At 64.1% G+C, this 26,879-nt stretch overlaps 4 protein-coding genes across 7 annotated transcripts; 1 reads left to right on the top strand and 3 right to left on the bottom strand.

The window, feature by feature from the left end:
• Positions 1-1,665: 1,665 nt before the first annotated feature.
• MIDN (midnolin) lies at positions 1,666-11,366 on the bottom strand. Of its 4 annotated transcripts, none has more exons than XM_052642971.1 (9): positions 10,496-11,366; positions 8,669-9,298; positions 7,556-7,643; positions 7,287-7,349; positions 5,183-5,311; positions 4,793-5,098; positions 4,474-4,618; positions 4,010-4,255; positions 1,666-3,338 (listed from the first exon to the last, which is right to left on the bottom strand). In XM_052642971.1, exons 2-9 carry the CDS (start codon positions 8,899-8,901, stop codon positions 3,061-3,063), a joined length of 1,488 nt encoding a protein of 495 aa, XP_052498931.1. In that variant the 5' UTR covers positions 8,902-9,298; positions 10,496-11,366; the 3' UTR covers positions 1,666-3,060. The 4 variants fall into 4 exon arrangements, with proteins under 4 accessions (XP_052498931.1, XP_052498930.1, XP_052498933.1 ...); XM_052642970.1 differs by having other exon boundaries at positions 4,474-4,621; positions 10,496-10,933; XM_052642973.1 differs by lacking the exon at positions 5,183-5,311 and having other exon boundaries at positions 10,496-11,291.
• LOC128051014 (basic salivary proline-rich protein 2-like) lies at positions 9,619-10,732 on the bottom strand. Its single transcript, XM_052643518.1, has 3 exons — positions 10,537-10,732; positions 10,279-10,404; positions 9,619-10,169 (listed from the first exon to the last, which is right to left on the bottom strand). The coding sequence occupies exons 1-3, from the start codon at positions 10,730-10,732 to the stop codon at positions 9,619-9,621; spliced, it is 873 nt and encodes a 290-aa protein (XP_052499478.1).
• A 2,273-nt stretch (positions 11,367-13,639) lies between the features above and the next one.
• ATP5F1D (ATP synthase F1 subunit delta) lies at positions 13,640-15,754 on the bottom strand. Its single transcript, XM_052643607.1, has 4 exons — positions 15,499-15,754; positions 14,730-14,883; positions 14,252-14,340; positions 13,640-14,161 (listed from the first exon to the last, which is right to left on the bottom strand). Exons 1-4 carry the CDS (start codon positions 15,637-15,639, stop codon positions 14,039-14,041), a joined length of 507 nt encoding a protein of 168 aa, XP_052499567.1. The 5' UTR covers positions 15,640-15,754; the 3' UTR covers positions 13,640-14,038.
• A 4,675-nt stretch (positions 15,755-20,429) lies between these two features.
• On the top strand, positions 20,430-26,382 carry CBARP (CACN subunit beta associated regulatory protein). The gene is made up of 9 exons (XM_052644226.1): positions 20,430-20,528; positions 20,616-20,755; positions 20,972-21,036; positions 21,384-21,528; positions 21,688-21,859; positions 22,090-22,227; positions 22,664-22,868; positions 24,070-24,253; positions 25,320-26,382. The coding sequence occupies exons 1-9, from the start codon at positions 20,430-20,432 to the stop codon at positions 26,380-26,382; spliced, it is 2,211 nt and encodes a 736-aa protein (XP_052500186.1).
• Positions 26,383-26,879: the final 497 nt, after the last annotated feature.

The raw sequence follows: 26,879 nt of genomic DNA, 5'->3' as shown, positions 1-26,879 counted from the left end.
CATTCCCACCTCTACCTTGTGGTTCTCCGAACCAGAGGGGAAGTTTGCACTTTTGACCTTAAGATCTGAAGGGATAAGGTGGACCCGGGGATATTACCTTCCCGGCCTGGTTGTGCGATGATTTGGGGGTGACTGGGTGGCAGGAGGGGCAGAAGGGCCTTAGCAAGTACTCCCAGGACACTCCTGGACTGCACCTGTTCCCTTCCCCCTGGGTGGGGCTCCTGGAACTGGGGCTTAGGAAGGCTGGGTCTTGGCTACAGGAAATGAGCCTAGGGACGGTGTTCAGTAATTTAACGAACACCGCCAGTGCTCTGGACCAAATGGTATTTCTCTTTGGGCCTGGGTTTTCTCATCTACCAAGTGGGAGGATAATTAGTTCTCTTAGGTGACTGTGCTAAGTAAGGAAATACATGTAAAACGACCTTCAGTATATTATGGTGTCTCTGTCCAGCTCCAAAGTGGATGAAGGTGGGACTTGCCACCTGGCCCGGCGCTCAGGGAGCCCCAGGTGAGCAGTGGTGGAAAACGCAGACTAGGGAAGTTACCAGCCAGAGCTGGGGAGCTAGGAGTGTTCCTGGGTAGGGCACAACCCGAGCAAAGGCTTGGAGGCTTGATCGCAATGGTCAGGGCTGGGGAGAGCTGGAATGCAAGGCCTTGGCAGGCCGAAAGGAGTCCAGTAAGGGCCAGGGTGGAGCCAAACTGAAGGGCCTTGAGTACCTGTCCTAAGGCCCTGGCTTGACTCTGGGCGCGATGGGTGTCCTGGAGACCTGGCACCCGCCCCCCCTCAGGGGTGGAGCTTGGGCCAGGGGTCCTCAGGCTGCCCACTCCGGCCCCCCATGCGTGGGCGGGCGGATGTAACTACTTCCCCCTTTCTGTGGCTGGGGAACCCGTGGCCCCAAGTGTGTGGCCAGGTTTCCCTGGAGACTGAGTCTCTGGGCTCGCCTGCAGCCCACTTAGAACTGAGGCCCCACCCAGGGCACACAGCCCTCGGGCAGCCCCGTGCCCACACCCTGCAGGACTTCCGGCCTTGGGTACCGGGAAATGGCCTGCCCCTCCCTCCCTTGCCAGACAGCTTCCTGCCCACCCTCACCCCAGGGTGGGGAGGGGGTGTGGGAACTGCTATGGGACCCACCCGTCTCCCCGCAGCCCTTCCACTCTCCGGGGTGGTGGGCTACCCCAGCATCTGACCTGGTGGCCCTCCTGGGAAAGACCACCCTCTCTCACACTCAGAACCCCTTCAATAACCACTCCACCCTCCAGGTGAGCAGGACGGACGTACACTTGTGTTTCATTTTCTGTTTATTCCTTGAAGTCACGGTGTTTGTGTAGGCTTCTTATCCAATTTCATGTTTTCATACAGGAAACTCCCGCAAGGTGCTGGGACACCCCACAGCCCGACCCCCGCCCCGAAGGTGGGTAATGCTTTCTGGGGAGGGGCCATCCCAAGGGCAGAAAGAGTGGACAGTTCCTGCCTGGGGCCTCCACCCTCAGACCAGCGGAGGCACAGACGTTATTTAAAATCGTTAAAAAAAAAATCCATCAGAACACACATTAAATAGATATCCAACACAGCGTTTCAAAAACAAACCCGCCCCCCTTTTTTTTTTGAAAAATGAAAATAAAAACAAAATCCTTGACCCCTCCCCTCTGACCCCCCCTGCCCTCCCACCGCCCCCCACAAAAAATGTACAGAGCTACAGTTAACACAAGATGTTCACATCTGAAACCATTAAACACATAACCTGGGGTAGGGTGAGGACCTGGGGTTCAACTAACAAGGAGGGGCAGGCAGAGGGTTGGGGGGAGTGTTGCGCAGCAGAGGGGCGGGCCAGGACAAGACTGACAGGTGGGGGGGCAGGGCCCAAACATCTCCATTATCAGTAAAAAATAAGTGAATGAAAAAATAACTCCACCCCCATTGAAATGGCCCCAATAGTGGGGAGGTCTGCCCCTCTGCCTTGGGGATGCCCCTGGGGCACGGGCATGAGTGGGGGGGGTCCAAATTAGACCAGCAGCGAACCCCCCCCACGGGGGGTTAATGCTACACAGCTTTCCCCCTAGTGGGGGTTTCACAGCTCAGCACCCCCGCCCCTCTTGGCTGCTGAAGGGCCCCCCAGACACAGTCCACAGGCCCAGATCCCTCAGGTTGGGTGGGGAAGAAGGGCCGGGGGTGTGGCATCATCCCGGACCCCCTCCCCAGCCATTTCTCTCCCTATTGTTCAAGAGATTCCCAACCACTATTGGCTCAGTCAGAAAATTAAGTCTATAAATACCCCAAGCGCAGAAAAACGGGGTGGCGTGGGAGAAAACGCACAGTGCGTGGACGGCGGCAAAGGCTGGCGGATGCTCCGCCCCCCTTTCCTTTCCTGGCAGGAAAGGGTCCCACACCCCGCCCGCAGCCCAAGGCAGGCTCTGGCCAGCCCTCCCCTGACACGGCTTTTCTTTTCTTTTCCAGGAAAAGGTACATGGAAAAGGAAATCAGGAACAAGAGTTCGAACATGGAAGAAGAGAAGCAATCCTTGGCCGTCATGGGCTTGGTCGCGGTTGACGCGCACCTGACCGCGGGGTTCCTCGCCCGGTGGTTTGAGAGCCAGGGTTTGCGGTGGGGGCTCTCCTCTCTGCGGCCCCCTCCCCTGTCTGTAAAGTGCATAATGAGGCATCTACGTTTTTGACTTAAACCTGAAAGGAGTGGGGAGGGCGGCAGAACGGAAGAGGGGGGCGGCTTCCTTGTCTCCGCTCTCTCTCAACCATCTGGAAAGACTGCTACATATTTGGAGCTTGGGAAGGTGGGCGGGAGGGACCCAGTGCAGGTCGGGAGAAGGATGAGGCAATGTAGGAAGGGGCGGGGAGTGTGAGCCGAATCAAGGAGGCAAGAACCAAGTCCACGGGGAGTTTGGAAAACCATGGTAGGAACTGAAATTTTAAAAAAGAAAAAAAAAAACCCACTAGAAGGACACGGAACCAGGAGGGGGGAGCCTCTTGCTGCACCGACAGACAGCCTGCCCTCCCGTGTGAGGCCACGCTGTCAGCCACCCAGGGCTAGGGCGAGGGATAGGGTTCCTAGGCCACCACAAACTCTGATTTGATGTCGGGGTTCACTTCTGGCTTCCAGACGGAGTCCTCGAAGTCAAGGCCCAAGCCGGCCGCCTCGCTGGGGCCGCCACCTCCCCCACTGCTGGTGCTGTCACTGCGGCCGGCCTTGCGGCTGGGCGGCCAGTGGTAGGGACCGCGGGCATCACGCCGGGCCTTTCTGCGGAGCCGTTTCTGCTGGAGCAGCAGCTGCAGGCGCTCCACCTTACAGCGGGTGGCTCGGTTCTCTGTCTGCCGCAGCCGGTCCCCTGCAGAGGACGCAGCGGGCATGACCCTGAGGGTCCCTTGGAGGCCAGAGTCCCAACCAAATGCGAGGACCCCCAGCAGCTGCCCCTGGATATCAAGCCGCGCAACCCAGGACACTCCCTCCAGCGAGGGAGCCGGACAAGAATATCTACTGAACCTTCCGTCAGCTGGGGCTGTCAGCCCCGTGAGGGCAGAGCTGGCCCAAGACAGCCCTTAGTGACTCAGCTGTCATAAACATTAGCTGCTCAGGTTGTGTCTGTTTCCCCTTCAGGACCTGGGCTCGGGGGCCCACTTCACAATTCTGAAGGACTCGGAATGTGTCCGGAATAACTGGGTTTTGTGGGGGCAGGGGGGCGCAAGCTGCCTTTGAGCAGGAGGAGAAGCTAACCCCCTCCCTCCCTCAGGCTGACTAGGCCATTCACAGTGGCTTCACCCACCATCTGGATAAGGTGCCCGAGGGGGGTGAGGAGGAAGTGTGGATGGAGCCCCCTCTGGAGGGCACAAAGACACTGTGTGCCCCAATACACACACTCCCTTCTCTACAGGCGCCGGCAGAGCAGGGCAAGCTGCAGCTGGTGGCCCCCTCCCCACCACTGGGGGCTCAGCTGCTGGAAAGGGCACACAGAGGGGCCTTGAGAGACCCATGGAGGGGGGGTGTAAGGGGGACACTTACCCGGGGGCTTGCACAAGCGGGCCTGGCTCAGGGAGGCTGGGGCCGTGGCCGCCAGCTTCTCACAGGAGGTAGTTTTGGGGCCGAGGTCTGGGGTGCACTGGGCGTGGCAACGCAGCTGTGTGAGTGATGGGGGCATGCCCTGGTAGTGCCGTGTGGCACTTAGGAGGTCATTGAGGATCTGCAGGATGGTCCCGATGTCCCGCCTCGGCCGCCCACTGCTGTCCTGGCAGTTGGGGTGCAGCGTGCCTGTGGGGAGACACAGATGAGGACACTGCAGTGGTGGATGTGTGGCCTTGGCAGCACGGGGTTCCACATGTACATAGAACACCCCTGGCTGACTTCAGCATGTGCATCCCCATTGGACCTGTGGCTGGCTGCATAGCCAGGCATGTGCATGGCCACCCCGGGGAGCGTCTCATCCCTCATGTGTGTGTTACCACTCATGGGGACACCTTGACACCTACCAGAGAAGGTCCCTGAGAAGACCCCCGGGGCGTGGTTCACGAAGCTCTCGATGACTGCGCCAGGTTTTCGGGAGCGAGAGGTGGGGCTTCCTCCAGTGGGAGATGTGGGGCTGGCACCAGTGCTGGCAGCGGAGGAACAGTCCATCTGCTGATGGAGGAGGAGGGCACATGAGCTTGGGGTGTGAGGGTAACCCTTGGGGTTCAGGGCGAGGATATCACCCACACAAGCCCAGGTTGTGGGGAAAACTATGGGATTCTGGATACAGAAGACATATCTGGGGCTCTGCTGTCTTCCCGCTGCACCCTTCCCCAGACTCACCTCGGGGCAGGTGGTAGAGGCTGAATGGGAGCGGAAAGAGCCGGCTGTGACAGGTGAGGATGCTGGGGCAGGGCTGGTGGGCACTGGGGGGACACGGGCGGCACTTGACACTGGCCGGCAGGGAGAGGACACAGGGGTGGTGGTCATGCTGGGGTCCCCGCGGGTAGCGGCGGCAGCAGCAGCCAGCACGTGGCGGTGCTGCAGCGGGGCATGCTGGGCTGCGAGCTGCAACTGGACAAACATCATGTGGTCCCCCACACGCAGCGCCAGGGTCAGCGGCGAGCGGCCTGACAAGAAGTCACTGACCTGCAGAGAGAGGCCCGTCAAGCCTAGGGCCCCAGCCTGCAGTGCCCCCAGCCCGGCCCGGCCCGGCCCCCCACGCTGTGTGACCTGGGGCCTCTCGCCGCCCCTCTGTGGGTTCTGGGGTCCCTGTCGGTGCCACGGATGCTTAAATAAAATGAATCGGTATTTCCGGAAGCCGCCTCCGCCAGCCCGGCCCAGGTCAGGAGCCACTGGGGGCTGTGGGGGGACAGAGGCAGATGAGACGGGGGCCTGGCCCACCCTGGCCAACTTGGTTCTTTCAAGGGGAAACCAAGCCAGAGGGGGCGGGGCCCAGACGGCATCTCTGCTCTCAAACAATCCCCAGCTCACACCTCTCCCCACCCTCTCTCTGCCTGTGCACACTGCAGGGGCTAGGCTCAGGCCCCCTCCCAGCTAAGCTACTCGGACAGTGAGTGGGTGGAATTCCTGGACAAATTCTTGTCCTAACCTTTGCTTTCTCAAGATAAATATTTATCTGTCCTGGGCGGGGCTGAAGCTGAGGGGGAGGCGTTGCCTCTGCTGGCGGTGGGGGGGGCCCTGACCATTCACTCTGTGGCCTTAGTCCCCCAAGGCCTCAATACAGCCCATGCAAACATGAATCTCCAACCTGGCAACCCCTTTGGAGTAGGTGAGGCGCCCATAAGATCCCATCTGCACTGGACCCCTCCTTTGGGGGCACGCCAGCACTGTGCTCTCCCCAGGGGCCGGGATTGTTGGGGGGGGTGGAGGTTTCTGAGAAATGACACAGGCCGGGATGACTCAGAACCACCTCCTCCCTGCTGGCAGCGGCTGGTGTAACCTTCCCTGCTTTGGGGGCCATGGGGAGGAGCCAGAGGAGGCGGACAGAGTGCACTCCCTACTCCCCGCAGCCCCTTCTGCATGTGCCCTCCCCAGCCCCAGAGATGCCCTTTGCAGAAAGGGCCTGGGTGGCTTTGTAAGAGTGGCTGCCCCCCCACCAACTCCACCCTGTAACTTCCTCCCAGGGGAGGGCGAAGGGGCAGGCATAACTTGGTGCCAGGCAGGGAAGCAGTGCTGGGAGCCCAGTCACTCCGCCCAGCGCCTCCCCTACTCCCTCCTGACGCAGGCACCCTGGGGCGGATGTGAACCCAACACGCCCCAGGGGCCCCCTGCCAACCACAGCACCGCCCCCCCCCACCAGGAGCAGGGAGCTCAGGTCACATCTGCCCCAAAAAGCACACCCCCAGCTGGCTCCCGGCTCTCCCCCAACTCCTCTGCCCCTCCCAATGGCGGACCACCCAGCTCCCAGGGCCCCTCCTCCTCCCCTGTGCTAGGGGCTGGCAAGGGCAGGACGCAGCATGCCGGGGAGGGGGCGAGGGCCTCGGGGCAGGAGGAAGGGAAGCCGCTGAGCAGGTTCTGAGGCCGGGGGCCAGACCAGCCAGGGAGGCCGAGGACTTGCCACCCCCACCCTGGCAGCAGGCGGATAGCTGAGGCCTGTGTCACCCTCCTGGGAGGAGGGCCCCACTGCCAGAAAAATGAGGAAAGGAGGAAAAAAAAAAAAGCTGCAACAAAACCGGGAACCCTGTGTGGGCCAGCCCCAGCCTTCCTCCTCATCGCCCTCCCGCGCTTACTAAATATTTTCCTAACATCCTGTCTGGGCTGTGCTGGCCCCAGGGCTGGGCGCCCCCACCCCCTCCCCTTTTGGGGCAGAGAACAAAGGCCAGAGGAAGGAGGGGTAGGGGTGACTCCCCACCCCTCTCAATGGGGTCACAGAAGGCGGAAGGAATGTCACCCAGAACCACCCCCCCCATCAGAAATGTTAAAAAGGTTGCCCTGGGTAAACCGTAGTCTGGGCAGGGGGAGCTCCACGACAAAGCTGGTGGGGCTGGGGACGCAGGCCCCCGTGTGTGGGAGTGGTGTGAGAGCACGGGCCAAGGTCACCCCGCAGGCAGGCTTGTGAAAGCTGGGCCCCCTCCCCCATGGAGGCCACCGTGGGAGAGAAGACTCTCAAGGTCAGGTGGAGAGTGCTGGGGGGGCGGGGAGGAGGAAGAGGAAGCTGGGTGACCAGGCCAAGCTGGCACGAAGGCGGAGCGGCGCGTCCCCTCCCCTTCCCACAGGCCTCCTGGGAGCACAAACAACCCCTAAGCTCTCCGGAGTGGCTGGGCACTCCCCCGGTTGCCCCCAGGGGTGGGGAGGGCACTGGCGCACGTCTTACCTGCGTCTCTGTCAAGCTCTCCAGGGCCTGCATCACAGATTGTTCTGGCCTGGAGGCCTGAGACTACAGAGAGAGGAAGGAAAAAGAGGAGACCCTGAGGGTGGGCCCTGAGGAGGAGTGGGGTGGGGTGGGGTGGGGTGGGGTGGGGTGGGGTGAGGTGGGCAGCCCTGCAGGGACAGGGTTCCTCGTCAGTACTGGAGGATGTGCTTGCAGGGGAGGGGGCTGCCTGCTAACGTGGGGCTTCGGGGCTCGCTGCCCCAGCCATTTACCATGAGGCCCGCCTCCACGGTGGGCACGAGCGTCAGCTTGCTGCCATCCCCCACGCCGAACTCCTGCAGCTTCCCCGAACTGAGCCGGCTGAGGGGGGGAGGAAGGAAGAGGGTGAGGCTATGCCGCCGCCGAGACAAGGCAGGGACTCGGAAGCAGAGTCCGCGGGGGAGGGCTATGCTTATGTGGTAGAGACAGGAGTCCATCGCGCCCACCCCTTCCTGGTTTCCAGATCCAGGGCCCCGAGTTTGTGTGGAGGGTGGAGGTCAGACCCTGGGAGTCCCATGCTGGCAGTTCAGACCCCTTATTCCAAGGAACCCCAGTTCTGGACTGGGACACTCCAGTTGGGCCTCAGCAAGGCACTTTTTCACTATCCAGGCACAGCGCGCCCCTTGGCACCCTCCCCCCACCCCGGGGCCGCCCCCTTGTAATTCAACCACCCGGGCCTGGGCTGTCCCTGCGGGCCAAGCGCTTAGCCTTTCGGGGCTTTGCCGGGCGGGCTCCCCTCCTCCCTCCCTCCCTCCCAGCCGCAAGCCGCAGCCGCTCAGACAAAGAAGACCCTCCCCCACCCTCCCCTCCCCCACCGGGCCCCTCCGCTGGGGATGGACATTGCGTGTCCCCGGAGGCCCGCGGAGGGAGGGCTCCCCGGCCTGGAGGCGATTTAAATGGCAGGGGGGAGGGGTAGACTGCGGAGAGCGCTCGGTGGAGAGAACAAAGGGGGGCAGAGAGACGCGAGTAGGGGGTGAAACAGCCAGACGCAGAGGGGACCGCTAAACAGATGCGGAAGCCGGCGGGTCGCAGGCAGAGGAGGCCGCCGCAGAGCACCCCACCCCCGCAGCTGGGACCCCTACTCCTTCCGGGACTCCTGCCTTCCCGTGGGGGACGCCGCCTAAGCCCTACCCGAGGCGCCCTCGCAACCGCCTTTGTGCAGCGACCCCGGGCGGGGGAGGGGGCCGAGACACGCAGGCCGAGCAGAGGGCGCCCGTGAGCGCGCGGCGCGCCCCCGTCCCCCGTCTAACCGCCCCCTTCCTTCCCCGAGCGGCGCGCTCTTTGTTCCCGCCCCGGGGCCGGGGCCCGAGGGGGCGACGCGGGGGCTGGGGGCGCGCGGTACCTACGTGTCTTTGTGGAGCAGCGCCAGGCGCTCCTTGGGCACTTTGAGGCGTTGGGACAGCCGCTTGCGCAGCCCATCCACCGTCTCGTCGGGGGGCACCGACAGCTCGTAGCGGGTGCCTGTCGTGCTGTGGATGGCCAGGCTCATGGGCGCCGTCTCGGACGTCGGGCTCAGCTCGCAGGCGCCGCCGGGGGCCCCGCGCCGGCAGCTCCGGGCGCCGCCGGGCTGCGGTTCCATCCCCGGCCCGCGCTGAGGGGCTGGGGTCCGCGGGGCGCCGCCAATTCTCGCCGCGCTTCCGGGCAGGGCGGGTTGGGGGAGAGATCCCAAACTGGTTTCCTCTGCGTCCCTGGAAGCGGAAGGCAGCGAGCGTCCCTTTGGAGAAGCTCCCAGGAGTGGAAGGCGAATGAGGAATCAAAAATCCGAGTGGAGCTCCGAGGTCGCGTCGGCTCGCCGGGGCGCCTTTCTAGGTGGGGACTACACTCCCAACTCCTTTCCAGGACAGCGGGCTCGGGGAAGGGTCCCAGAGAAGGGGGCGCCGCTCACCCAGCCGCGCTCAAGGATGTCTGCTACTCGGGCCGTGCTTCCCCTCGCGTCCCCTCCCTTAGCAACAGCCGCCGCCGCCGCGCCAGAGGATCTGGGGGTGAAAGTAACAGAAAAAAAAGTTATAATGTATCAACGTTCCGAGGGGCGGGGCCGCCGCCCCCTCCCATTCACTACTTACTCCGCCGGCCCGCGCCGACCAATCAGCGTGCGCCGAACGCCCAGTCGGCAGCGAGGCCAGACCAATGGGAGCCGCCGAGGCACCGCCCCACGTGGCCGCGCGGGCCCGCCCCCGCCCCGCCCCCTACCCTGTGGCCAAGCAGAGTGCGGCGGGGGCGGGGCCGACGCCGCTCCGGCCTGCCCCCGCCCCCGCCCCGCCCCGCCCCGCCGCAGCCATTCATAAGGCCTGGACCCTCAACAAAGGGCGGGCGGCGAGGCGCTCGGGGCCCGAGAACCCGGGTTGGGGTGGTTTGCCGTGGGATAAGGCGGCGGCCCAAAGCTGGAAGCATAGGAAGCCGGGGCCTCCCCCTGTGCCCGTCCGGGAAACCGCTGCAAGCGGAAGCGGGACGCGATCCCCGCGCCTCGTGACTGGGTCCCCGCTGAAGGACTCGCGGCAGGGTCGGCCTGCGGCGCCCCCTCTCTCGAGAAGCGTGAAGCCCCTGTAAGGGGTGGAGCTGCGGGCGGGGCCTGCACCCCGGTGACGTGGCCGCTGCCGGACGGCCCCTCCCGCGCCTGTGCCACCTCGCGTCCCACCCCCGTCCCGCGGGCCGGGCCCGCTTCCCGAGTCGCGCCCGCCCGAGCCGTGACGTGACGCGGCGTCCCCGGCTGCGCCCGCGCGCGCCGCTCGGGGCTGCGGTGAGTCAGCAGCGCTGGCGCGCCCTCTGCCGGCCCCGCCCGGGAGCGCTGCCCAGAGACCCGGGCAGGGGGCGCCGATGCAGCCCGGGGTAGAGGGCAGTCAGACGGGACTGTGGGCGTTAAGGGAGCCTAAGAGCGTGAAGCCTCTTCGTCAGTAGACTGGGGCTACACAGTCGGGGAAACAGAGGCCAGAACGGAAACTAACTCAAGGTCACTCGCGGGGAGTGGGAGTGCCCCGGGGGCGGGGCGGGGGCAGAGGTCCAGACGGCTCTGCCGGCAGCGCCGAGTCCTTCCCATTCCGGTTCTCAAGGGGATCCCCAGGGTTGGAGACACCTTGAACCCTGCCTGCTCGAAGAACAAAGAAAAGTAGGGCACCCTTAAGAGCCTAGAATGAGAACCCTCTTCTTCGGCCAGTGGGGTCCCGCCCCCCACTCACCGGGAGCGTCCTGTCCGAGGTCCCAACTGTCCTGAGTGTACCCACGTCCGGAACGAGTACGCGGTGGCGGAGCCGGTCTGGGGCTAAGCGGGCGGCCCCCGAGCCTTTATCCGCACCGCCTTCGGGGTGGAGTTTAGGCGGCCAGGGGGCGGGGGGCCGGGCGGGCGGTGACGCAGGCCGGCCCCCGCCCCTGCCTGTCGGCCAGGGCCCTGGGGCACCGTCCGGCCTGGGCCACATGCCCCCTAAGCTTCGCCCTTTTAAACGGGTGGTGGTGGGGGGGTGTAGCCCTCCTAGAATGCCACGAATCAAGGGACACGGTCGGCAACGCTGACGACTGAGGGCACCCGCACTCCGGCCCCCGCCATAGGGTTTTGGGGTGCACGGCTAGATTTGCTGCCCCGCCCCTTTCCTGCTACCCCAGGCCCGGTGCTTCTGCCTGGGGGCGCCCGCATTGGGGAACGGGAAAGAGGGGCCTGAGTCAGCGGCCTGCGTCCAGGAAAACAGGCCCGAGTCACCTGCCTGCAGTGGGGGTGCCCCAGCCAGCTGCCCTGGCCTCCTGCATCCCTTAACGGTGACCTCAGAGGGTATTTATGGAGCGATTCACCAGCTCCAGGCCTGCCCTATACATCCATCATTACCTGCTGGGCTTTGTGACTCTGGAGGGCAGTGACCTTTGTGAGCTCCTGTGGTATGGAGTAAGAAAATACGGCAGGTCTCTCCGGAACCCCAGGGATACAGGGCCCTCACCTAAGCCTGATGATCGACATTAGCCCATTAGGTTAGCTCACCTGCTGGTGTCCAGCCTTGGCTGTGGGTGTACTTACCCTACCCATCTTACAGGTGATGAAACCGAGGGCATACAGCCATTGGTTTGTCTGCAGCTTTGTCCCTGCAGGTCGTCTCATGTAGGAGGCTTTCTAAGGGTGACCCTGACTGAGGGCAGGGCCCTCTCTGTCCAGAGGAGGGGGACCCCGGGCCACCCCATCCACTTATCTGTGCCTCCCTTTATCTGACCCAACCACCTCCACCTCCACCCTTGCCCTGGGGCCCCTCCCAGGGCTGTGCTCCTTTCTAGGATGGAGCCAGTCCTCATCCTGCTCACCCAAGGCCCCCCAGCCTCTGCCCCCCACCCTGTCACAGGCACACCCAGACACTCCCAGTCCCACAGGATCAGGGCTGGGCCTGAGGGATGGACAAGAGCTTGCCAGAGACAGAAGAGCTCCAGGGAGGAGCAAGTCCACGCCAAACACAAGAGGCTTGAAAGAGGGCCCCAAGGTCAGGTGTGGAACCAGGCCGTTGGCCTGCATTCAGGGAGAGCAGGGAGGCAGCATGGGGGACGTGGGCTCTGAAGCTGCATCTGAGCACAGTGGGACTCCAGGGTGGGCAGGCCAGGTGGGACCCTCAAGTGAGCAGGTGGCCCTGGGTGGGGGTGCTGTGGAGGCCTCAGGTGGGTCTCCGATCTCACCTGGCTGGGTTCCTCTGCCTGCAAGGGAGTGGGCTGGTCCTGGCATGGGACCCCGAGGGTCACACACACAGGAGGGGACCAGCCCCTGCCTGGCTTTACAAGTCCAAGTTGATAAACATGCCAGATCAGCCTGCTTCAGACTCCTTCTCAGAAGACCCCTCTCACCTGGCTGCTGGTCCCAGGTTGCAAGCACACCCCAGGTATGAGGGCATCCCTTCCTGGGAAGAAAGATGAGCTCTTGGGCACCATCTAGCCTGCACTCTCAGTAGGGGGTCATGGTCCCTGGTTCCTGGCCCTGTGACCACTCCCACCCCGGGTGCCCTGACCCCAGGACAAGACCTGGCCTGTGCTGGCCATCCCTGCAGTCTATCAGCACAGGGGTCCCCAGGCCAGGCTCCAAGCCTTGCCCATCCCTCAGGGGGCCTTCTCTGCACTGTGGGGCCCGGCTGTGTCCCAGTCCCAGAATGCCGGAGGCAGGTTCCCTGGTGTCAGGGCCGCTGCTTCAGTGGTCAGCGATGGTCTCCTTCTGCAGGCCCCCTGCTGTGTTCTCACTCTTATTTATAGACCAGATAAGGAGCTGGCCGGGAACCAGAAAACTTGTGCCCTAAGCTGGGGGGAGGTGTGGGGGGGGGGTGGAGGAGGGGGTGGGATGGGGCTGCACCTGAGCCCCCACGGCAGTTCCAGCCTTATTTGAGCTGGGGGTTCCTGGGCAAGTGGGGGCCAGCCACTTGCGTTTCACCCACCCAGAAGGATCAAGCCTAGCCAAACGCCTTCTTCAGAGCTACAAGCTGGCATGGTAGCTCCCGGGACATCAAGCCTCAGAAACAGCCGTGGGACAGTCATTCGCACGGGACCATGACACAAGACTGCACAGCCCATCTGTACCAATGAAGAGCCCTGGAGTGGCCTCTCTGTCACCTTCTGGCTGCCAGTGACACACAGGGAGGCCTGAGCTTTCCCACACATTCACTTCCCTGGAATCTCCTACTGGTCTGCTCCGACCCAGGGCCAGGAAGGGGCAAGGCGACTCTTGCCGGGCACCTGAAGCCAGCTCCAGGGACACCCCTCGGTTGCAAAAAAAGGAGTGACTGGCTGAAGGAGGTGGGATAGCACTGAAGCTTCCAGGTGCCAGGACCGCCCCCGCTCAGCCACCCCACCCATCTGGGGCCATTCCAGGGGCCAGGGTGCCACGGAGGTGCCAACACCACCAGGGACTGGGCGCCCGGCCAGCTGGGGCCACCCACAGGCGAGGCAAACACAGGGCGGGGCTTCCATGGGAGCAGGCAGAGCCGGCCCCTTCCCAGTGCAGCTAGGGCAGGGTGCCCGCGGGGCACACGTCAGTCTGGAACCTGGTGGAGCCCTGCTGTCTACTGGGCAGCCCAGGCCCAGCCCACAAGTGGCAAACCACACCCCTGCCCACCAGCGCCAGCCTGATGACCTTTGCCTGTCCCCAACCTCTCGGGGTGAAGGCCAGAACCCAGCCTGGTTTACTAGCAGTGCCCCCATCTCCCCCAGCTTACTGCAGACACTCAGGATGTTTCAGGACACAGCCTGCGGCCCCAGGAAAGCTGAAGCTAGCGTTCAGCGCCCTACCTCAGTGGGCAGACACAGGAAGCCAGCAAGACGCTGGGCTGAATCCGGAGCCCACCACCAAGCAGGATAAAATCACCGTAAACAAGTTGGATCCTAAGTCTTTAATATGGGTTGGGCAGGGGGCAGGCCGTCTGCTGGCAGTGGCTAGGAGCAGCGGTCTCTGCAGCAGACACTGCAGGGGCAGAGCGGTGGTGCAGATGGCAGGAGACCCCCCCAGGGGGACAGCATTCCTCGCGGGCAGGGCAAGTGTCCCAGCTTGCCCCCAGCCACCCAACCTGCCAGAGCGGGCTTGTTTCCCTGGCCAAGGGGCGCTCTGGGCAGAAACTGGCACTGTGCTGCCCCCTAGCGGCTTATTAACAGGATAGCTCCCCGCAGGCCCGCTCCCTGTCAGCCTGCACCCACCGGGAGCTGGGTCTTCATGCCAGGCCATCCTTGCCAAGCTCCCGCCAGGTCTCCCGGCTGGACCAGTGTGAGGCAGGCACCGCCTACTCCAGAGCCTTCACCAAGGCCTCGTTGGCATCGATGCGGATTTGGATCTCAGCCCGAGTGGCCTCGTCTGCTGCCCCCAACAGCTCCGACTGTGCCTTCTCCAGGTTCGCTTTGGCTGCCTGCAGGGGGTAGGGGTGGGTGAGGGCTGAGTAGGGACCCCAGCCCAGCACCTGTTCCCACCAAACCCCAGCTTCCCTCAGGACACTCACCCCCAGATCCAGCATGTCCAAGGTGACGGCTTCCTCAGCCAGTAACTGCACAGAGGAGTCAGCATTCACTGTGACAGAGCCGCTACTCACTGCAGGAAGAGGGAGCTTGAGAGTCAGCCCCACAGCCCCTGTGAGGCTGGGAGGCTGACCCTACAACCTGGCTCCAGGGTTGAAAGGCCTCATCACACAGGTGGACAGGCAGCATCCACTGGGGGCTGGACATGGAAACAGAGACCCTTCTCTTTGCCCAGCAGCTGGGCTAAGGTTGGGGTGATCCCCAGCTGAATGCCAGTGCTGGACAGGAGCCACGCTGTGGAAGACCTTTACAGAACCAAGGACCCCTTCTCCAAAAGGCCCCTGCCAGGCAGCACTCTTAGGTCTCTTTCCCCAATCTGTCAGTCCCAACTGCTGAGCAGTTACATCCCAAACCACAATTAGACCACTGCCCGTATGGGGGTGGTGTGCCCATTCGACTCACCGAAGTATTTGGAGGTGGTGCCATCTTCAGCGTGGACCACAACCAGGCCTGGCCGCAGGACCTGCAAAGTGGGCACATGGGCTGCAAGGATGCCGAAGGCGCCGGTCTGCGTGGGCACGTCCACCTGGCGGACGTTGGCGCCGTTGAAGAACACCTAGAGAACATACGTGAAGAAAGCGTTACCTAAGGCCAGTCCCTCGAGGCCCAGTAGTCGGTGTCCTCCGTAGTTAACTAGAACAAGACTGACAGCTGCGGGGGATGGAGGAGGCGCACAGGCAGCTCCGCTGCGGCCAGTGTTTTGGAGGGGTGCAGCACCTTCCTGTACTTGAAGACGAAACCCAGACACCCTAGCCTTCGCGGAAACAGATACAGTTAAACCACCACCAGCGAGCCGCCAGGGGAGGAGACACTGAATTCGGCAGAAGGGCCAAGGGGCGCAGGTTCTGAACCCCGCGAAGACGGGTGCATGTCGAAATAGGGGCTGAGGGCAGGCGACCCGAGAATTGGGGGCTCGGATCCCAGACCACAGGTCCGGAATGCCGGTGGTCTCCGACCCGAAGGGGCTCGGATCCCGGACCAAACGGAGGAGGGGCGAGGGTCTGGAACGCGGGTCTCCGACCTGAGGGTTGGGAGTTCGCATCCCGGATCACACGGAGGAGGGTTGCGGGTCTGGAGTGGGAATCGCCGACCTGAGGACTAGGGGCTCGGATCCTGGGCCACATGGGGGAGGGGTCCAGAATGGGGTCCCGAGCACCGCGGACGTCCGAACCTGCGTGGGTGAGGCGAAGGTGAAGGACATCTGTCCCGGACCCGCGGCAGGGGCCTGAGCAGGGGCGGCCTCGGCGTAGGCGCGGACCTGGCGTACGAGGCGGCCCAAACCCGGACGGCGGAGCAACGCGGAGGGCAGCATGACGGTTGGCGGACAGCGGAAGGCAACGCGGAGGCGAGCTTACTCTTGTTAAACGCGAGCGGCCTGGAGGGCGAGGAGGACGACGCGAGAGGAACTCTGGGAGAAGGATCCTGGTGAGAGCGCACGCGCGAACTACGACTCCCGGCGCGCTGCCCGCGATGCTGAAGACGAAGCACCACCTGGGCGCGTGGCATGCTGGGGATTGTAGTTTCCTTCCGGCGAGCGCGCCTAGCCCGGTGGTACAGTGAGGGAGATCGGTTACCTGGCTCTGCACCCTGAGGACCAGAAGCCTGCGCGGAGAAGTTACGGAAACACTTAATTCAAGATTTGGGGGACGCTCGTTGGATGTCAGGCGCTGGGGAGACATCAAGGAAATAGCGAGGTTCCTGCTCTAGTTTGGGGTGGTGGGGGCGTTTAACAGACATTAACGTAATATATGAGCGTCCGAGGTGGCAACAGTGGTAAAGAACCTGCCTGCCAATGCAGGAGACGCAGGTTCGACCTTTGGGTGGGGAAGATCCCCTGGAGGAGGCACGGCAACCAGTCCCAGTATTCTTGCCGAGACAATCCCGTGGAGAGAGAAACCTGGTGGTCCATAGGGTCGCAAAGAGTCGGACTCGACTGAAAAGACTTAGCACGCGCGCAACATAGTTTATAAGTTGTGCAGCACGTTAGGAGATAACAAATACATAAAAATAACAAAGGGGCGAGGGCCGGATAGAACAGGCTGTGACCGTGGGAGGTGCAGGCGGCGAACGAGGGACGGCATCCCAGGTAGAGAGTGTCCAGCTCCCGCACACGTCCAGCGGGAACCTCTTGGCTGTAACCCTAAGGGCGCCGGCAGAGGGCGCACTGCGCCCAGAGGTGCGCTCCCCGCGGCCCCGCCCCGCCACCGCCCGCGCGCGCTGCTGACGCAGGGGCGCGTGCGCGCGGGCGGCCCAGGGCTGCGCTGCCGTCACCGCGGCCCGCGCCGCCTCTCTCGCGGCGCTGACGTCACCGCTCCGCCCCCGCGCTCCGGCAGGTCGTCTCCAGGGGTTGGGTCCTAGCCCCCCACCTTGGGCTCCGGGCAAACGCGAAGTCGCGGGGCTGGGGCTTACATCGGGAAGAGCCTTGGCTGAGGAGCGGACGGATGCAGAGCGCAGGGGAGAGGTGTCACACCTGGGCCCGTGGCTGCGCAGGTGCTGTGTCCAAAAGAGGCTCCCACACCAGGGAGGCCCGAGGCCTGGGGCCCAGACCCCCGCCAGACCCTCTAGACCAGCGCTGTGAAGGGCTCCTAGGGAGTTGGTCCCTATGCGTTGGGCATCCTAGCCCTAGTTGGATGTTCGCAGAGGGAACCTGTACTCTGATTTCTTAGGGGTGCGTCCTGTCCACGTGCTTCTCGGAGCTCTGGATCCTACTGGAATGGAGGCCTATTCTAATCCGCGCCTCAAACCCATCTACTGGACAGGTCTCTAATTCCCCTTCCAGAGTTGCCAAGGGGACGGGGCTACCTGTTATCTAGGTCCCAAACCTGGGGTTATCTAGGTCCCAAACCTGGGGTTATCCTGGAATTCTCAGCTGGACGGGTCAACAAGGGTCCTCCACCCAGCTCTGCCACTGCAGCCATTACTGGCTTGGATGGCCCCACGGCTCCTTCCTGGCCTCACCACAGTGCCTTGTCCACGCACAGCCAAGAGGGACAATATCACTCCTGTCTTGGGAACCACAAACGCTTTCCCCTGCTCCTCGGGCATGTTCATCTTCAGCCCGCACACTCTGGGATCTCAGGGACTTTGCACATGCATTTCACACGTGCCCAGAGCCAGCCTTCCTGGGTAGTTGTCCCCCTGACTGCCCCTTGTCCTCCTTTGGCAGTGTTCCCCTTTCATCCACTGAGCACGCATGTTCCCTCCACTGTGCTCCCCCTGGGGATATGCTCAGGGACCCAACACAAATGAACTCTTGCTCTGGGAGGTCAGGAGGCGGAGGTGAGCAGGGACACAACACACAGGAGCTAGCAGCAGGCAACAACATGCAGGGCCTCGAAGAGAAGCCAAGTGTAGCAGGGCATGGGAACATGGGGTGGGAGTAAGAGCTGAAGGAAGCAAGGCAGGGAGCAGGTTGTTCAGGCCTGGCAGCTGCCGGTACAGAAGCCCTGAGGTTGGAATGGTCCTTCCACTTTCACTGCACAGGAAAGCAGAGCCATTGAGCTGTATTGAACACAAGGCCGGGCAAATGGATGGGACCCCAGCCAGGCTGGTGGTAGCTTGATGACCTTAGCATCTAGAAGAATGATGCATAGCTGTCAGAAAGAGCAGCTTTGGGGCTGACCTGACACCGAGTTTCAGCAGGGTAGTCCTGTTTGGTGGCACTCACAATAGGTTGGGTTCCATTATCTCTACTAGTCTTAACAAGGCGACTCTGACAGTGCAGCCCACACAAGGGAAGAAAGATGGACACGTGCCCCGGAGCTCCCTGGCTGTGTACCCAATAGGCTCCCAAACTGGGAAAGCCATCGACGAGGAGTCTGTGCACCCCCAGGATACTGGGCTAGGGGGAGTCGTGCGCCCCAGGACCAACACCCCTTTGATTCCCCCGTCCCCTGGGATCCAGGGGAAGGGTCGAGGAATCGTGCGCCGTGGACCTGGAACGGAGATTCAGCTGCCTCTGGAGAAGGCGGCTCCGCCTGGGGAGGGGGCGCCCGGGAGCGTAGGCTCCGCCCCCCGCCCCCTCCGGAAGGGAAGGAGAGGCGGCGGCCGGCGCGGAGCAAGCAAACGAGACGCGGTGGCCAGCGCGTTGGGGGCGGCCGGCCGGGGATCGGGCAGCACCGAGCGGGTCAGAGCTGGCTAGCAGCCAACGTGATCACGTGTGCAGCCCCTCCTCTCGCGCCTACCTCCCCCGCGCGCCGCGTTCTCCATTCATAAATTCTCCTCCTGCTACCGCGGCTACCGGGCGCCGGAGCCAGCCGGGGGCGCCGGAGCCAGCCGGGAGCGCCGCGCAACCGCCTGCCCGCCGCCCATGGGCCGCGCACCCCGGCGCTGAGGTAGGCGCGCGCGGGCCTGGGGTTGCACTGGGTCGGGCGGGGGGCAGGGCGAGGCCGCATGGCTAGCTCTGGCTAGAGATCTCCGGCCCTTGCCCGCGAGGCGGCGAGACCGGAGGCTGGGAGCGGAGGAGCCGTGGTCGGCGTGTGGGCTAACCTTCGGCGCTCTGCACCCGGACTTCGGCGCCCGGGATAGGGACCCTCGCCCACGCCCTCCCCAGCGTGTTTCCCCTTGAGAGATTCGGCCAGAGCCGTGGCATTTCCGCCCCCTGGCTTAGCCCGAGGTTGAGACAAGCCCGAAGTCGGTTATCTGCATCTCACTTCTCGCCATCCCCATCTCCGGGGCCGGTTGGGGACGCGGGGGTGGGCGCAGTGGCGAGCCCGATCCGGAGCCCGATCCGGAGGGTGGCCTGTGGCCAACCTCCGCCCTAGGTTCACGTCCCCGACTGCCCCCTAGAAGCCCACCTCCCTTCCCCCGGGCCTCCTACTGTCTTTCCTGGTCTCCTGTCAACGTCCCTGTGTCTCTGCCACCTCCTCCTCTAGCCTGAACTCATTTCCCGACCTACATAGAAGGGGCCCCCTCCCCCATGGATGCAGGGGACCCGCGACCAGCCTCTGACCCGAAGTGCCGAGGACACCTGGCTTTTGCCATGCCCCTCCCCTGCTATGGGCCTCGGTCCTCTCCTCCCCTCGTCCAGTAGGGTGAAAACCCCGATGTATTGGGGGCGCTGGAACCTGTGCACAGTCTCTCCCATTCCTGTGGGCAGGGGCCGCGCGCAGTGCCCACTCAGAGCTGCTGGTCATCCTTGCTCCGGACTCCGTTCCCTGACATTCCAGAGTGCGGCCGTCGGTCCTTCCCACCCGGAGGGCGCGTTGGGGAGGGCGGTCAGGTGCAACGTCCAGGCAGTCCCTCTGCTGAGATCTGAGACCCTTCCTGTCTCGGCGCCCCCAGCGTCAGGCAGACGTGGAGCCGGCCGGCTCCGGCAGGGAGGGGTGCGGCGGGGGCACGCGGGCGGCCGGCACCGGCGGGCGGCGGCGGCAGCAGCCATCTTGCCGCCCCGGGCTGGCTCCAGCCGCCCCTGTAGGAGGCCTCCCTCCCCCGCGTCCCCTCCCCTCCCCAATGCTCCCTGGCAACCCGCCTCCCCTCCCCCCCCTCCAGCTCGGCCTGCTAGCTCAGTCACCATGGGAACCAGATTCTTGAGGGTTGGGAACAGATGCGCCTCCTTTGGCCTTGTCACTCCCACTAGCGCTGGGCGGAGTGAGTCCTGAACCTCCTGGAGTCGTGACCTGGGGGTCCCGGGGCTCGGCCTCTCCTCCCCCTCCCCTGGCTGGACAGCCCCGCGGATGGTCCGAGCCCCGGCTATTTTGGAAACCGGCTCCTGGAGCCGAGGTAGCCCCTCCCGCTCCCCGGATGGGGCAGGCCGGACCCCTGGGGTCTGGCGATAGTGAGCTGATTCGGGACTCAGTTTCCCCTCTCCTGGGCAGGGCTCCCAGCCCGCGCCACCTTGCCGGGCCGGCCCCACCGGCTGGGGAAGTTGGCTATTGGTACGCACGCGCCTCCTCCTTTTCAAAGATGGGGACATGGAGGTCTGATCCGAGCCGGTGGAGGCTGCCTCGGGGCTCCCCCACCACCACCACTCTATGAGTCACTGCCCTGTGTGGGCCCCTGCCCCTGCTCCCGCTCCCGGGAAGGAAGGCGGGAGGGGGGACTCAGGAGCTGGAGCTGAGCAGGCCCTGCCTCCGCCTCCCCACCCCTCCTCCTAGCCTCATCATGCAGCCCACGGCCACCATGGCCACGGCCGCCGCCTCCACCACCTCCGCCACGGTTGCCCTGACCACGACGTGGGACAACGCCACGGATCGCCCTACAGTGAGTGAGGGATGGGGGGGAAGGGGGGGGCAGGGCTGCCAGAGGTCATGCCCACTGGCCCTGCCCCCTGACCTGCTGGCCCCGCAGGCAGAGCCCGGCCCAGTCCTGGACAGCTATCTGCTGCTGATGGTGGTGATGGCGCTGTTTGTCGGGGGAGCCCTCGCGGTGCTGTCGGGTGCACTGCTGCTCTGCAGGCGCTGCTGGGAGGCGCACCGACGCCTCCACAGGTGCGCAGTCCCCTCCCCACCCCCCGGGGAACTGGGACAGGTCACCATGAGAGCCCCCCTAAGAGCAGGTGCAGGCATGCAGGCATACTTCTAAAGGACAGTGCCCAGGCTCCTGTGAACTCGGGATGCTGCCTGTTGGGAGCTCTGCTGGGGTCCCAGGGAGGGCAGCCAGTCTGGGTCCTCAGGCCTACTGTGCTCTCTCACTGTGCTCCCCAGAGCCCCAGAGGAAGCAGAGAAGACCACCACCACCTACCTGGACAACGGTGCCCACCCTGCCCAAGGTGAGGCCCCCTGCCAGGCCCTGTCCCAGCCTATCTGCCCACACCTGGCCACCCCGCAGCTGCCCCCCTTGGGCCGCCTGACCATCTGTGTCTGTCTGTCTCCCCCACCAGACTGGGCGCGGCTCGATTCCGACTCATCTCTGTTTCCTTAAGCCCACGCGTAGGTGCTCACAGGCGCGTGCTGCGTGAGTGAGTGTGTGAGTGGATGAGCGAGTGCCCGTCCACCCTCCCACCCTGCCCCGCCCCTGGTGGTTAGCTGGGCCCTCTGTGCTCCCTTCCCAACCACTCCCCTCCCTAGCCGCTTGCCGGCCCACTTGTGGCCCACCCTCTCTTGGCTCTCCTCGCAGACCCCGAGTTCAGGGGGGAGGATCCGGAGGGTCAAGACACCGAGACCCAGCGCTTCTTGTCCACCAGCTCCACCGGCCGCCGAGTGTCCTTCAATGAAGCAGCCCTGTTTGAGCAGAGTCGGAAGGCGCAGGACAAGGGCCGCCGGTAAGGAGGGCCAGTGCAGCGGCTAACCTGGGAACTCGCCTTGCTGCCCCCGCCCTCCCCAGCACCTGGTGGGCAGTGACAGTGGGGCTGGAGAGGGCACTGGAGTGTGTGGGGGGGGCCCAGCTTGCCCGAGGTGACAGGCAGGCGCGCTGGGCGCAGGTACACCCTGACGGAGGGGGACTTCCACCACCTGAAGAATGCCCGCCTCACCCACCTGCACCTGCCGCCCCTCAAGATCGTCACCATTCACGAATGCGACTCTGGCGAGGCCAGTGCAACTGCCACACCACACCCCACGGTTGCCCCCAAAGCCAGCCTTGCCATATTCCAGGTGAGTCAGGGGTCAGGTGGCCCGGAGCTCAGGGGTGGGACCACAACCCCACCCCCACCCAGCAGGCACCACCTTGCCCACCCACACCCTCCCCCAGCTGTGCCCCTCACCTCAGGGTGGGAAGTGGGGCCTGGCCAGGTTCAGTGGGTGGGGGTCCAGCACGCCCCATCACCCACCCATGCTCTTTGACCTGTCACTGCTTCCTCCTCCCCCCTGGCTCTGTCCCACAGCCCCCGGGGAAGGCCCTCACCGGCCGCTCCGTGGGCCCCAGCTCCGCCCTGCCAGGTGACCCCTACAACTCGGCCGTGGGCCCTGCCAACTTCGGGATCAGCCCCTCGGCCTCCAGTGACTCCGGGGAAGGCAGCTCGGTGAGGCCTCCCCCCCGTCCTCTGTCCCCCTCTAGCATGGGTCAGCCTATGGGCCTCTTCCTGGTCCCCACCCTGGGAGGAAGAGGGGCAGGTTATACATGGGGCCCACATGCACCTGGCTCACCTCCTCCAGGGTTGTCCAGCAGCTGGAGAGGGCATGGTCAGGACCATCCCAGGCTGTGGGACAGGACACCCCCTACCCTGTCTAGTTCTGGGCTGAGCAAGACAGAGCTGGCCTGTGCCTGGAGAGCCTCTCAGGCAGGGTCTGAGAGTTGAGGGGAGGCCCAGCTCCCCTGGTTTAGCGTGGCCCCCACCCAGCCCCAGCTCTCTGCTCTTCCTCTGCCCTACAAGTGAGTGACAAGTGGCCCAAGCAAGGCGGGCACTTGGGCAGCAGGGAGGAGTCAGCAGGTCTCAGAGCATCTCTCTTCTCTCACAGCTGGACACTGGGGCCAGGAGCACCAAGCCTGGTGTGCAGGGGGCTGCAGCAGGGCTTGGGGAGGCGGGCCCTGGGCCAGGCCCCGTCCTGCAGTTCTTCACCCGCCTGAGGCGCCATGCTAGCCTGGACGGGGCCAGCCCCTATTTCAAGGTCAAGAAATGGAAACTGGAGCCCAGCCAGCGGGCGTCCAGTCTGGACACAAGAGGTGAGCTGCAGCCCCTGGTGGGGAGTGAGTCCCAGGGGGATGTGGAGCAGCAGGTGGCTCTGCACCATTGGGGGCGGGGGGAGGTGGTCCCCAGTCCCCACCCCAGACTGGCCAGCATCATCTGCTCACCAGTGGGCATCTGGCCCATGAGCTGGTCAGGAGGATGACCTGGGGCTGCACACAGTGCCCCAGTAAAGCCAAGGCTTATCCAGCTGGAGCGGACAATAGTGAGCTTCTCCCCTGAGGCCTCGTACAGTGTGTTTCTAGCGCTGTAGTCAGTTTGCTGTGCTAGTGAGAGATGTACTAGAGATGTGCTAGATGACATGTACTATAGTATGGCTGTATGCCAGTAAAACTTTATTTACAACCACAAGTGGTGGGCCTTTGATGCTGCAGACCCCTGCTCATGGTGCCCTGGACACAGGGCTTCTAAACCTCAACCCAAGGGCCATGCAGGTGGGGGAGTGGCAGTGGGGGGTGTGGCACCAACTCCCGGGACCAATGCTGTTCACTGGAGCTCAGCAGGGCCAGGCTGCTAGGGCACCTACTGCCCTTGGTCCCAGTGCCAGGAGGCAGGGTGAGGGGATTAGGGACAGCATGAGTCCCCTTGTTGGAGCCAGGCTCCAGCGCCATGGGGCGAGGGAGGGCTGATTTCTGGTTGAGTGCTCCTGGCTGGGAAGGGGAGGGCTTGTCCTGCTGCCCCACTGGGAGCCTAGGTGGAGCTAGGCCTCTGGTGTAATTACAGAGGTGATTATAGGCAAATGCACGCAGGAAGCACGCAGAACCTGTCTGCTGGGTTACTACCATCTGCACCCCTGAGGCTCTACCACCAGGTCTCCCTGGCCCACCAGTGAGGCAGGATCTGGACCTGGCAGGAGAGAGCGTCACCTCTCCCCCTCTCCTGTCCCTTACTTGGCCCTACCTTCACCCTTCAGCCAAGTGGTGTCTTACCTGATGACCAGGACAAGTCCTAACTCTGGCCACACCTGCCTGCTGCCTTGGCACCTCACGCATGCCCACCCTGGCTGCCGGGCTCGGTCCTGGTCTTCCGGCCCTTGGCACCTTGGTTTCCCAGCTGTACCACAGGGTGGGATAGACACTCACCTGGCCCAGGCTGGTGTGTGCTGGCCTGGCTCAGATGTGGGCAGTGGGCCTGGTGCCAGGAGGGGTTTAGGCAGGTGGTCGGCTTTCCTTTGCACAGGCTCCCCCAAGCGACACCACTTCCAGCGGCAGCGGGCAGCCAGCGAGAGCATGGAGCAGGAGGAAGGGGATGCCCCCCACGTGGACTTCATCCAGTACATTGCCAGCGCGGGCGACACCATGGTCTTCCCAAGCCCCCGTCCCTTTCTGGCCAGCCCCACCAGCCCGCCCCCCAGTCTCGGCAGGTATTTTTCAGTAGATAGAGGTGCTGGGGTGGACCTATGGGCCCCTGCCCCATCCCATCCCTCATAGGTGGCCCCGAGGATGGGCGGTCAAGTCCCTCTGGCTCCACAGTCTCCTGGAGGCTGCCTCACTGGGGCCATCTCTCCAGCACAGACCGCAGAAGGGAAGTGGGAAAGAACCACTGCTTCCTGCTGAAGCCTAGGGCGTGAAGGTCTCTGTTGTGGACCCAGGATACCTCCCATTTGCTGGTGCTCCTGGGGCTGGACAGCTGCTACTCAGAAACTGTTGTGACCATTTCTGGGGGTGCCACCCTCTCCCCCGGCCCAAGGGCAACTCTCAGGAAACTCTGGGCCCCTGTCAGCAGGATGGACAACTGGACCCAAGGAGCAGGGCAGGCTTCCAAGTCCTGGGTGCTTCCTGGTCGGGGAGTTCAACACTTTCTATGTGTTATCTTCCTCCTGGGTCCCTGTCAATCTGTGGTGGGGGAGCTGGGGCGGTCCCCTGGGGGGTCACCCAGGTGTCCAGGCTCAGTTGGACTCCATTTGGTCCAATCCAACCCCAGCAACCGCTTGGTACACGAAGTTCTTATTAAGAAGGCATCTCCTGAGAAGAGCCTTAACTCTTCCAGGGTGAGGGGCCAACCCTCTGCACTGCCAGCGGATGCCCTGGTCACATTTTCTTCTAATGTTTATTTTTAATTGAAGGATAATTGCTTTACAATATCATGTTGGTTTCTGCCATACATCTGCATGAGTCAGCCATAGATATACATATTGTACATATATCCCCTCCCTCTTGAACCTCCCTCCCATCTCTCCTGTAAGGCCCTGGTTGAACTGGCAGGCGCCAGGACGGCTCCGGGTTAACCCAAGAGCATCCAGGCCAAAGTGGACAGGCAGCACTCAGAAACATCATCTTCCACAGCCCGGCCAAGCCTGGAGGGTTCCCACCTGTGCCCATCCTCCTGGACCGAGAAGCAGGGTGGTCAGGAGGGGGCGGGGAGGGGACACGGGGCCGGGGGTAAGGAGGGGGCCCAATGCAGCCTCCTGACTGCGGCCTGATTTGCAGGCTAGAGGCAGCCGAGGAGGTGAGCGCTGCAGGAGGAGCGAGCCCTGAGTCCCCCCTAGAGCGTGGCATCATCGCGGGGCCTGAACAGCTACAAGACTCAGATGGAGAGCGAGACGCGGGGCTCGAGCAGGCCCCGACCATCTACCGCGATATCTGGAGTTTGCGCGCCTCGCTCGAGCTGCACGCGGCTGCCTCTTCAGACCACAGCAGCAGCGGCAACGACCGTGACTCGGTGCGCAGTGGCGACAGCTCGGGCTCGGGCTCCGGGGGCGCCGCACCCGTCTTTCCACCGTCCTCGCCGCCACCCACACCCACGCCGCGGCCAGCGGATGGAGAGACGGGCGGACCACGCAAGCTGCTGCAGATGGACAGCGGCTATGCCAGCATCGAAGGCCGCGGCGTGGGGGATGATGGGCCCCTCAGCGCGCCCGAGAAGCGCTCCTCCTTTACGAGTGCAGGCCGCGAGGCCACTGTGGGCTGCAGCTTCGAGAGCCCCGCGCCAGAGACACCCGTCCGTCCCCGCAGCCCGCGTGCCTGGCCTCGCCGGGCCCCGCGCCGCGACTACAGCATCGACGAGAAGACAGACGCGCTATTCCATGAGTTTCTACGCCACGACCCGCACTTCGACGACGCCCTGTCTGCCACAGCGCGCCATAGGGCGCGCGCGCACCCGCACCCCCATGCACGCAAGCAGTGGCAGCAGCGGGGCCGGCAGCACAGCGACCCTGGAGCACGCGCTGCGCCCTCCACCCCATCCACGGCCCAATCTGGTGCCCCCCGCCCCGCACGCGCACCCCTGCGCCGCGGAGACAGTGTCGACTGCCCACCCGACGGCAGAGCAGGCGACGACCCAGCCACGTCCTCCATCCCCGTCATCGAGGAGGAACCCGGTGGTGGATGCCCGGGGTCCGGCCTGTGCGCTGGGACCCCGGGTGCGCTGCTGGACAAGCTGGCGGCCAGCCTCGACGACAGGCTCTTCCCGCCACGGCTGACCCAGTCAGTCGGCGTGGCCCCTGCGTTGGCCACGGCCGCGCCCACTTCCCCTGACCACAGCCCGGTCTAAGCCTGCGCCCCGCGCCCACCTCGTCAGCTTATTCGGCACCGGCGGGGCCCCGGTGCCGGACATACCTGGGGTGTGACGCCCCGGCGCGCCTGCGCTGGGACCGCGGGCCTGGAGCACCAGCGCGGTTCCCCAGGCGCCCCAACGAGCGCACGCACAGTCCCCTCCAGGCACTTCGGTAGAGTCGATTAGAGGGAGTGTGGCGGATTCTCATCTTGGGGTCCTGAGGGCCACACTCAACTTCCCTTGGTCCCAGACTATAGCCTCGGGGTGTTGATGGGGGTTGCCAAGCACACGGCGCCGCGTCTCTGGCACATAGCTACGGAAAGCGCATGCGCAGGGCTTGCATCCAGACGGTGTGATACGGGCCTACTGCGCAACACGCATGTGCACAGCGCCTCTTCCAGAGACCACTGAGGCCTCGAGATTCGCTCGAAGCGCACGTGCCGCAATTCGCGCCAAGACACAGCGCAAGGACCGCAGGTCGCCGAAACTCATCT

This window comes from Budorcas taxicolor, chromosome 7 (genome assembly GCF_023091745.1).
Source record: "Budorcas taxicolor isolate Tak-1 chromosome 7, Takin1.1, whole genome shotgun sequence".
Taxonomy (NCBI): domain Eukaryota; kingdom Metazoa; phylum Chordata; class Mammalia; order Artiodactyla; family Bovidae; genus Budorcas; species Budorcas taxicolor.
The sequence above is the reverse complement of the archived record's forward strand: the minus strand, read 5'-3'. Positions and strand labels throughout refer to the sequence as shown.

Excerpts from the sequence above, each read along its gene's own strand:
- MIDN (XM_052642970.1), bottom strand. The coding sequence starts at position 8,901 with ATGGAACCGCAGCCCGGCGGCGCCCGGAGCTGCCGGCGCGGGGCCCCC. Across the intron at positions 7,644-8,668 it reads GCGCTGCTCCACAAAGACAC|CCGGCTCAGTTCGGGGAAGC; the intron begins GTAGGTACCGCG and ends TCCCCCCCTCAG. Across the intron at positions 5,312-7,286 it reads AGAGCTTGACAGAGACGCAG|CCCCCAGTGGCTCCTGACCT; the intron begins GTAAGACGTGCG and ends GTCCCCCCACAG.
- LOC128051014 (XM_052643518.1), bottom strand. The coding sequence starts at position 10,732 with ATGTGGCCCAGGCCGGACGGTGCCCCAGGGCCCTGGCCGACAGGCAGG. Across the intron at positions 10,405-10,536 it reads CGTACTCGTTCCGGACGTGG|GCAGGGTTCAAGGTGTCTCC; the intron begins GTACACTCAGGA and ends TTCTTCGAGCAG. Across the intron at positions 10,170-10,278 it reads CCGGGGCACTCCCACTCCCC|TCCCGTCTGACTGCCCTCTA; the intron begins GCGAGTGACCTT and ends TAACGCCCACAG.
- ATP5F1D (XM_052643607.1), bottom strand. The coding sequence starts at position 15,639 with ATGCTGCCCTCCGCGTTGCTCCGCCGTCCGGGTTTGGGCCGCCTCGTA. Across the intron at positions 14,884-15,498 it reads CCTTCGCCTCACCCACGCAG|GTGTTCTTCAACGGCGCCAA; the intron begins GTTCGGACGTCC and ends TATGTTCTCTAG. Across the intron at positions 14,341-14,729 it reads CACCACCTCCAAATACTTCG|TGAGTAGCGGCTCTGTCACA; the intron begins GTGAGTCGAATG and ends CTCTTCCTGCAG.
- CBARP (XM_052644226.1), top strand. The coding sequence starts at position 20,430 with ATGCAGCCCACGGCCACCATGGCCACGGCCGCCGCCTCCACCACCTCC. Across the intron at positions 20,756-20,971 it reads GCGCACCGACGCCTCCACAG|AGCCCCAGAGGAAGCAGAGA; the intron begins GTGCGCAGTCCC and ends TGTGCTCCCCAG. Across the intron at positions 22,869-24,069 it reads GTCCAGTCTGGACACAAGAG|GCTCCCCCAAGCGACACCAC; the intron begins GTGAGCTGCAGC and ends TCCTTTGCACAG.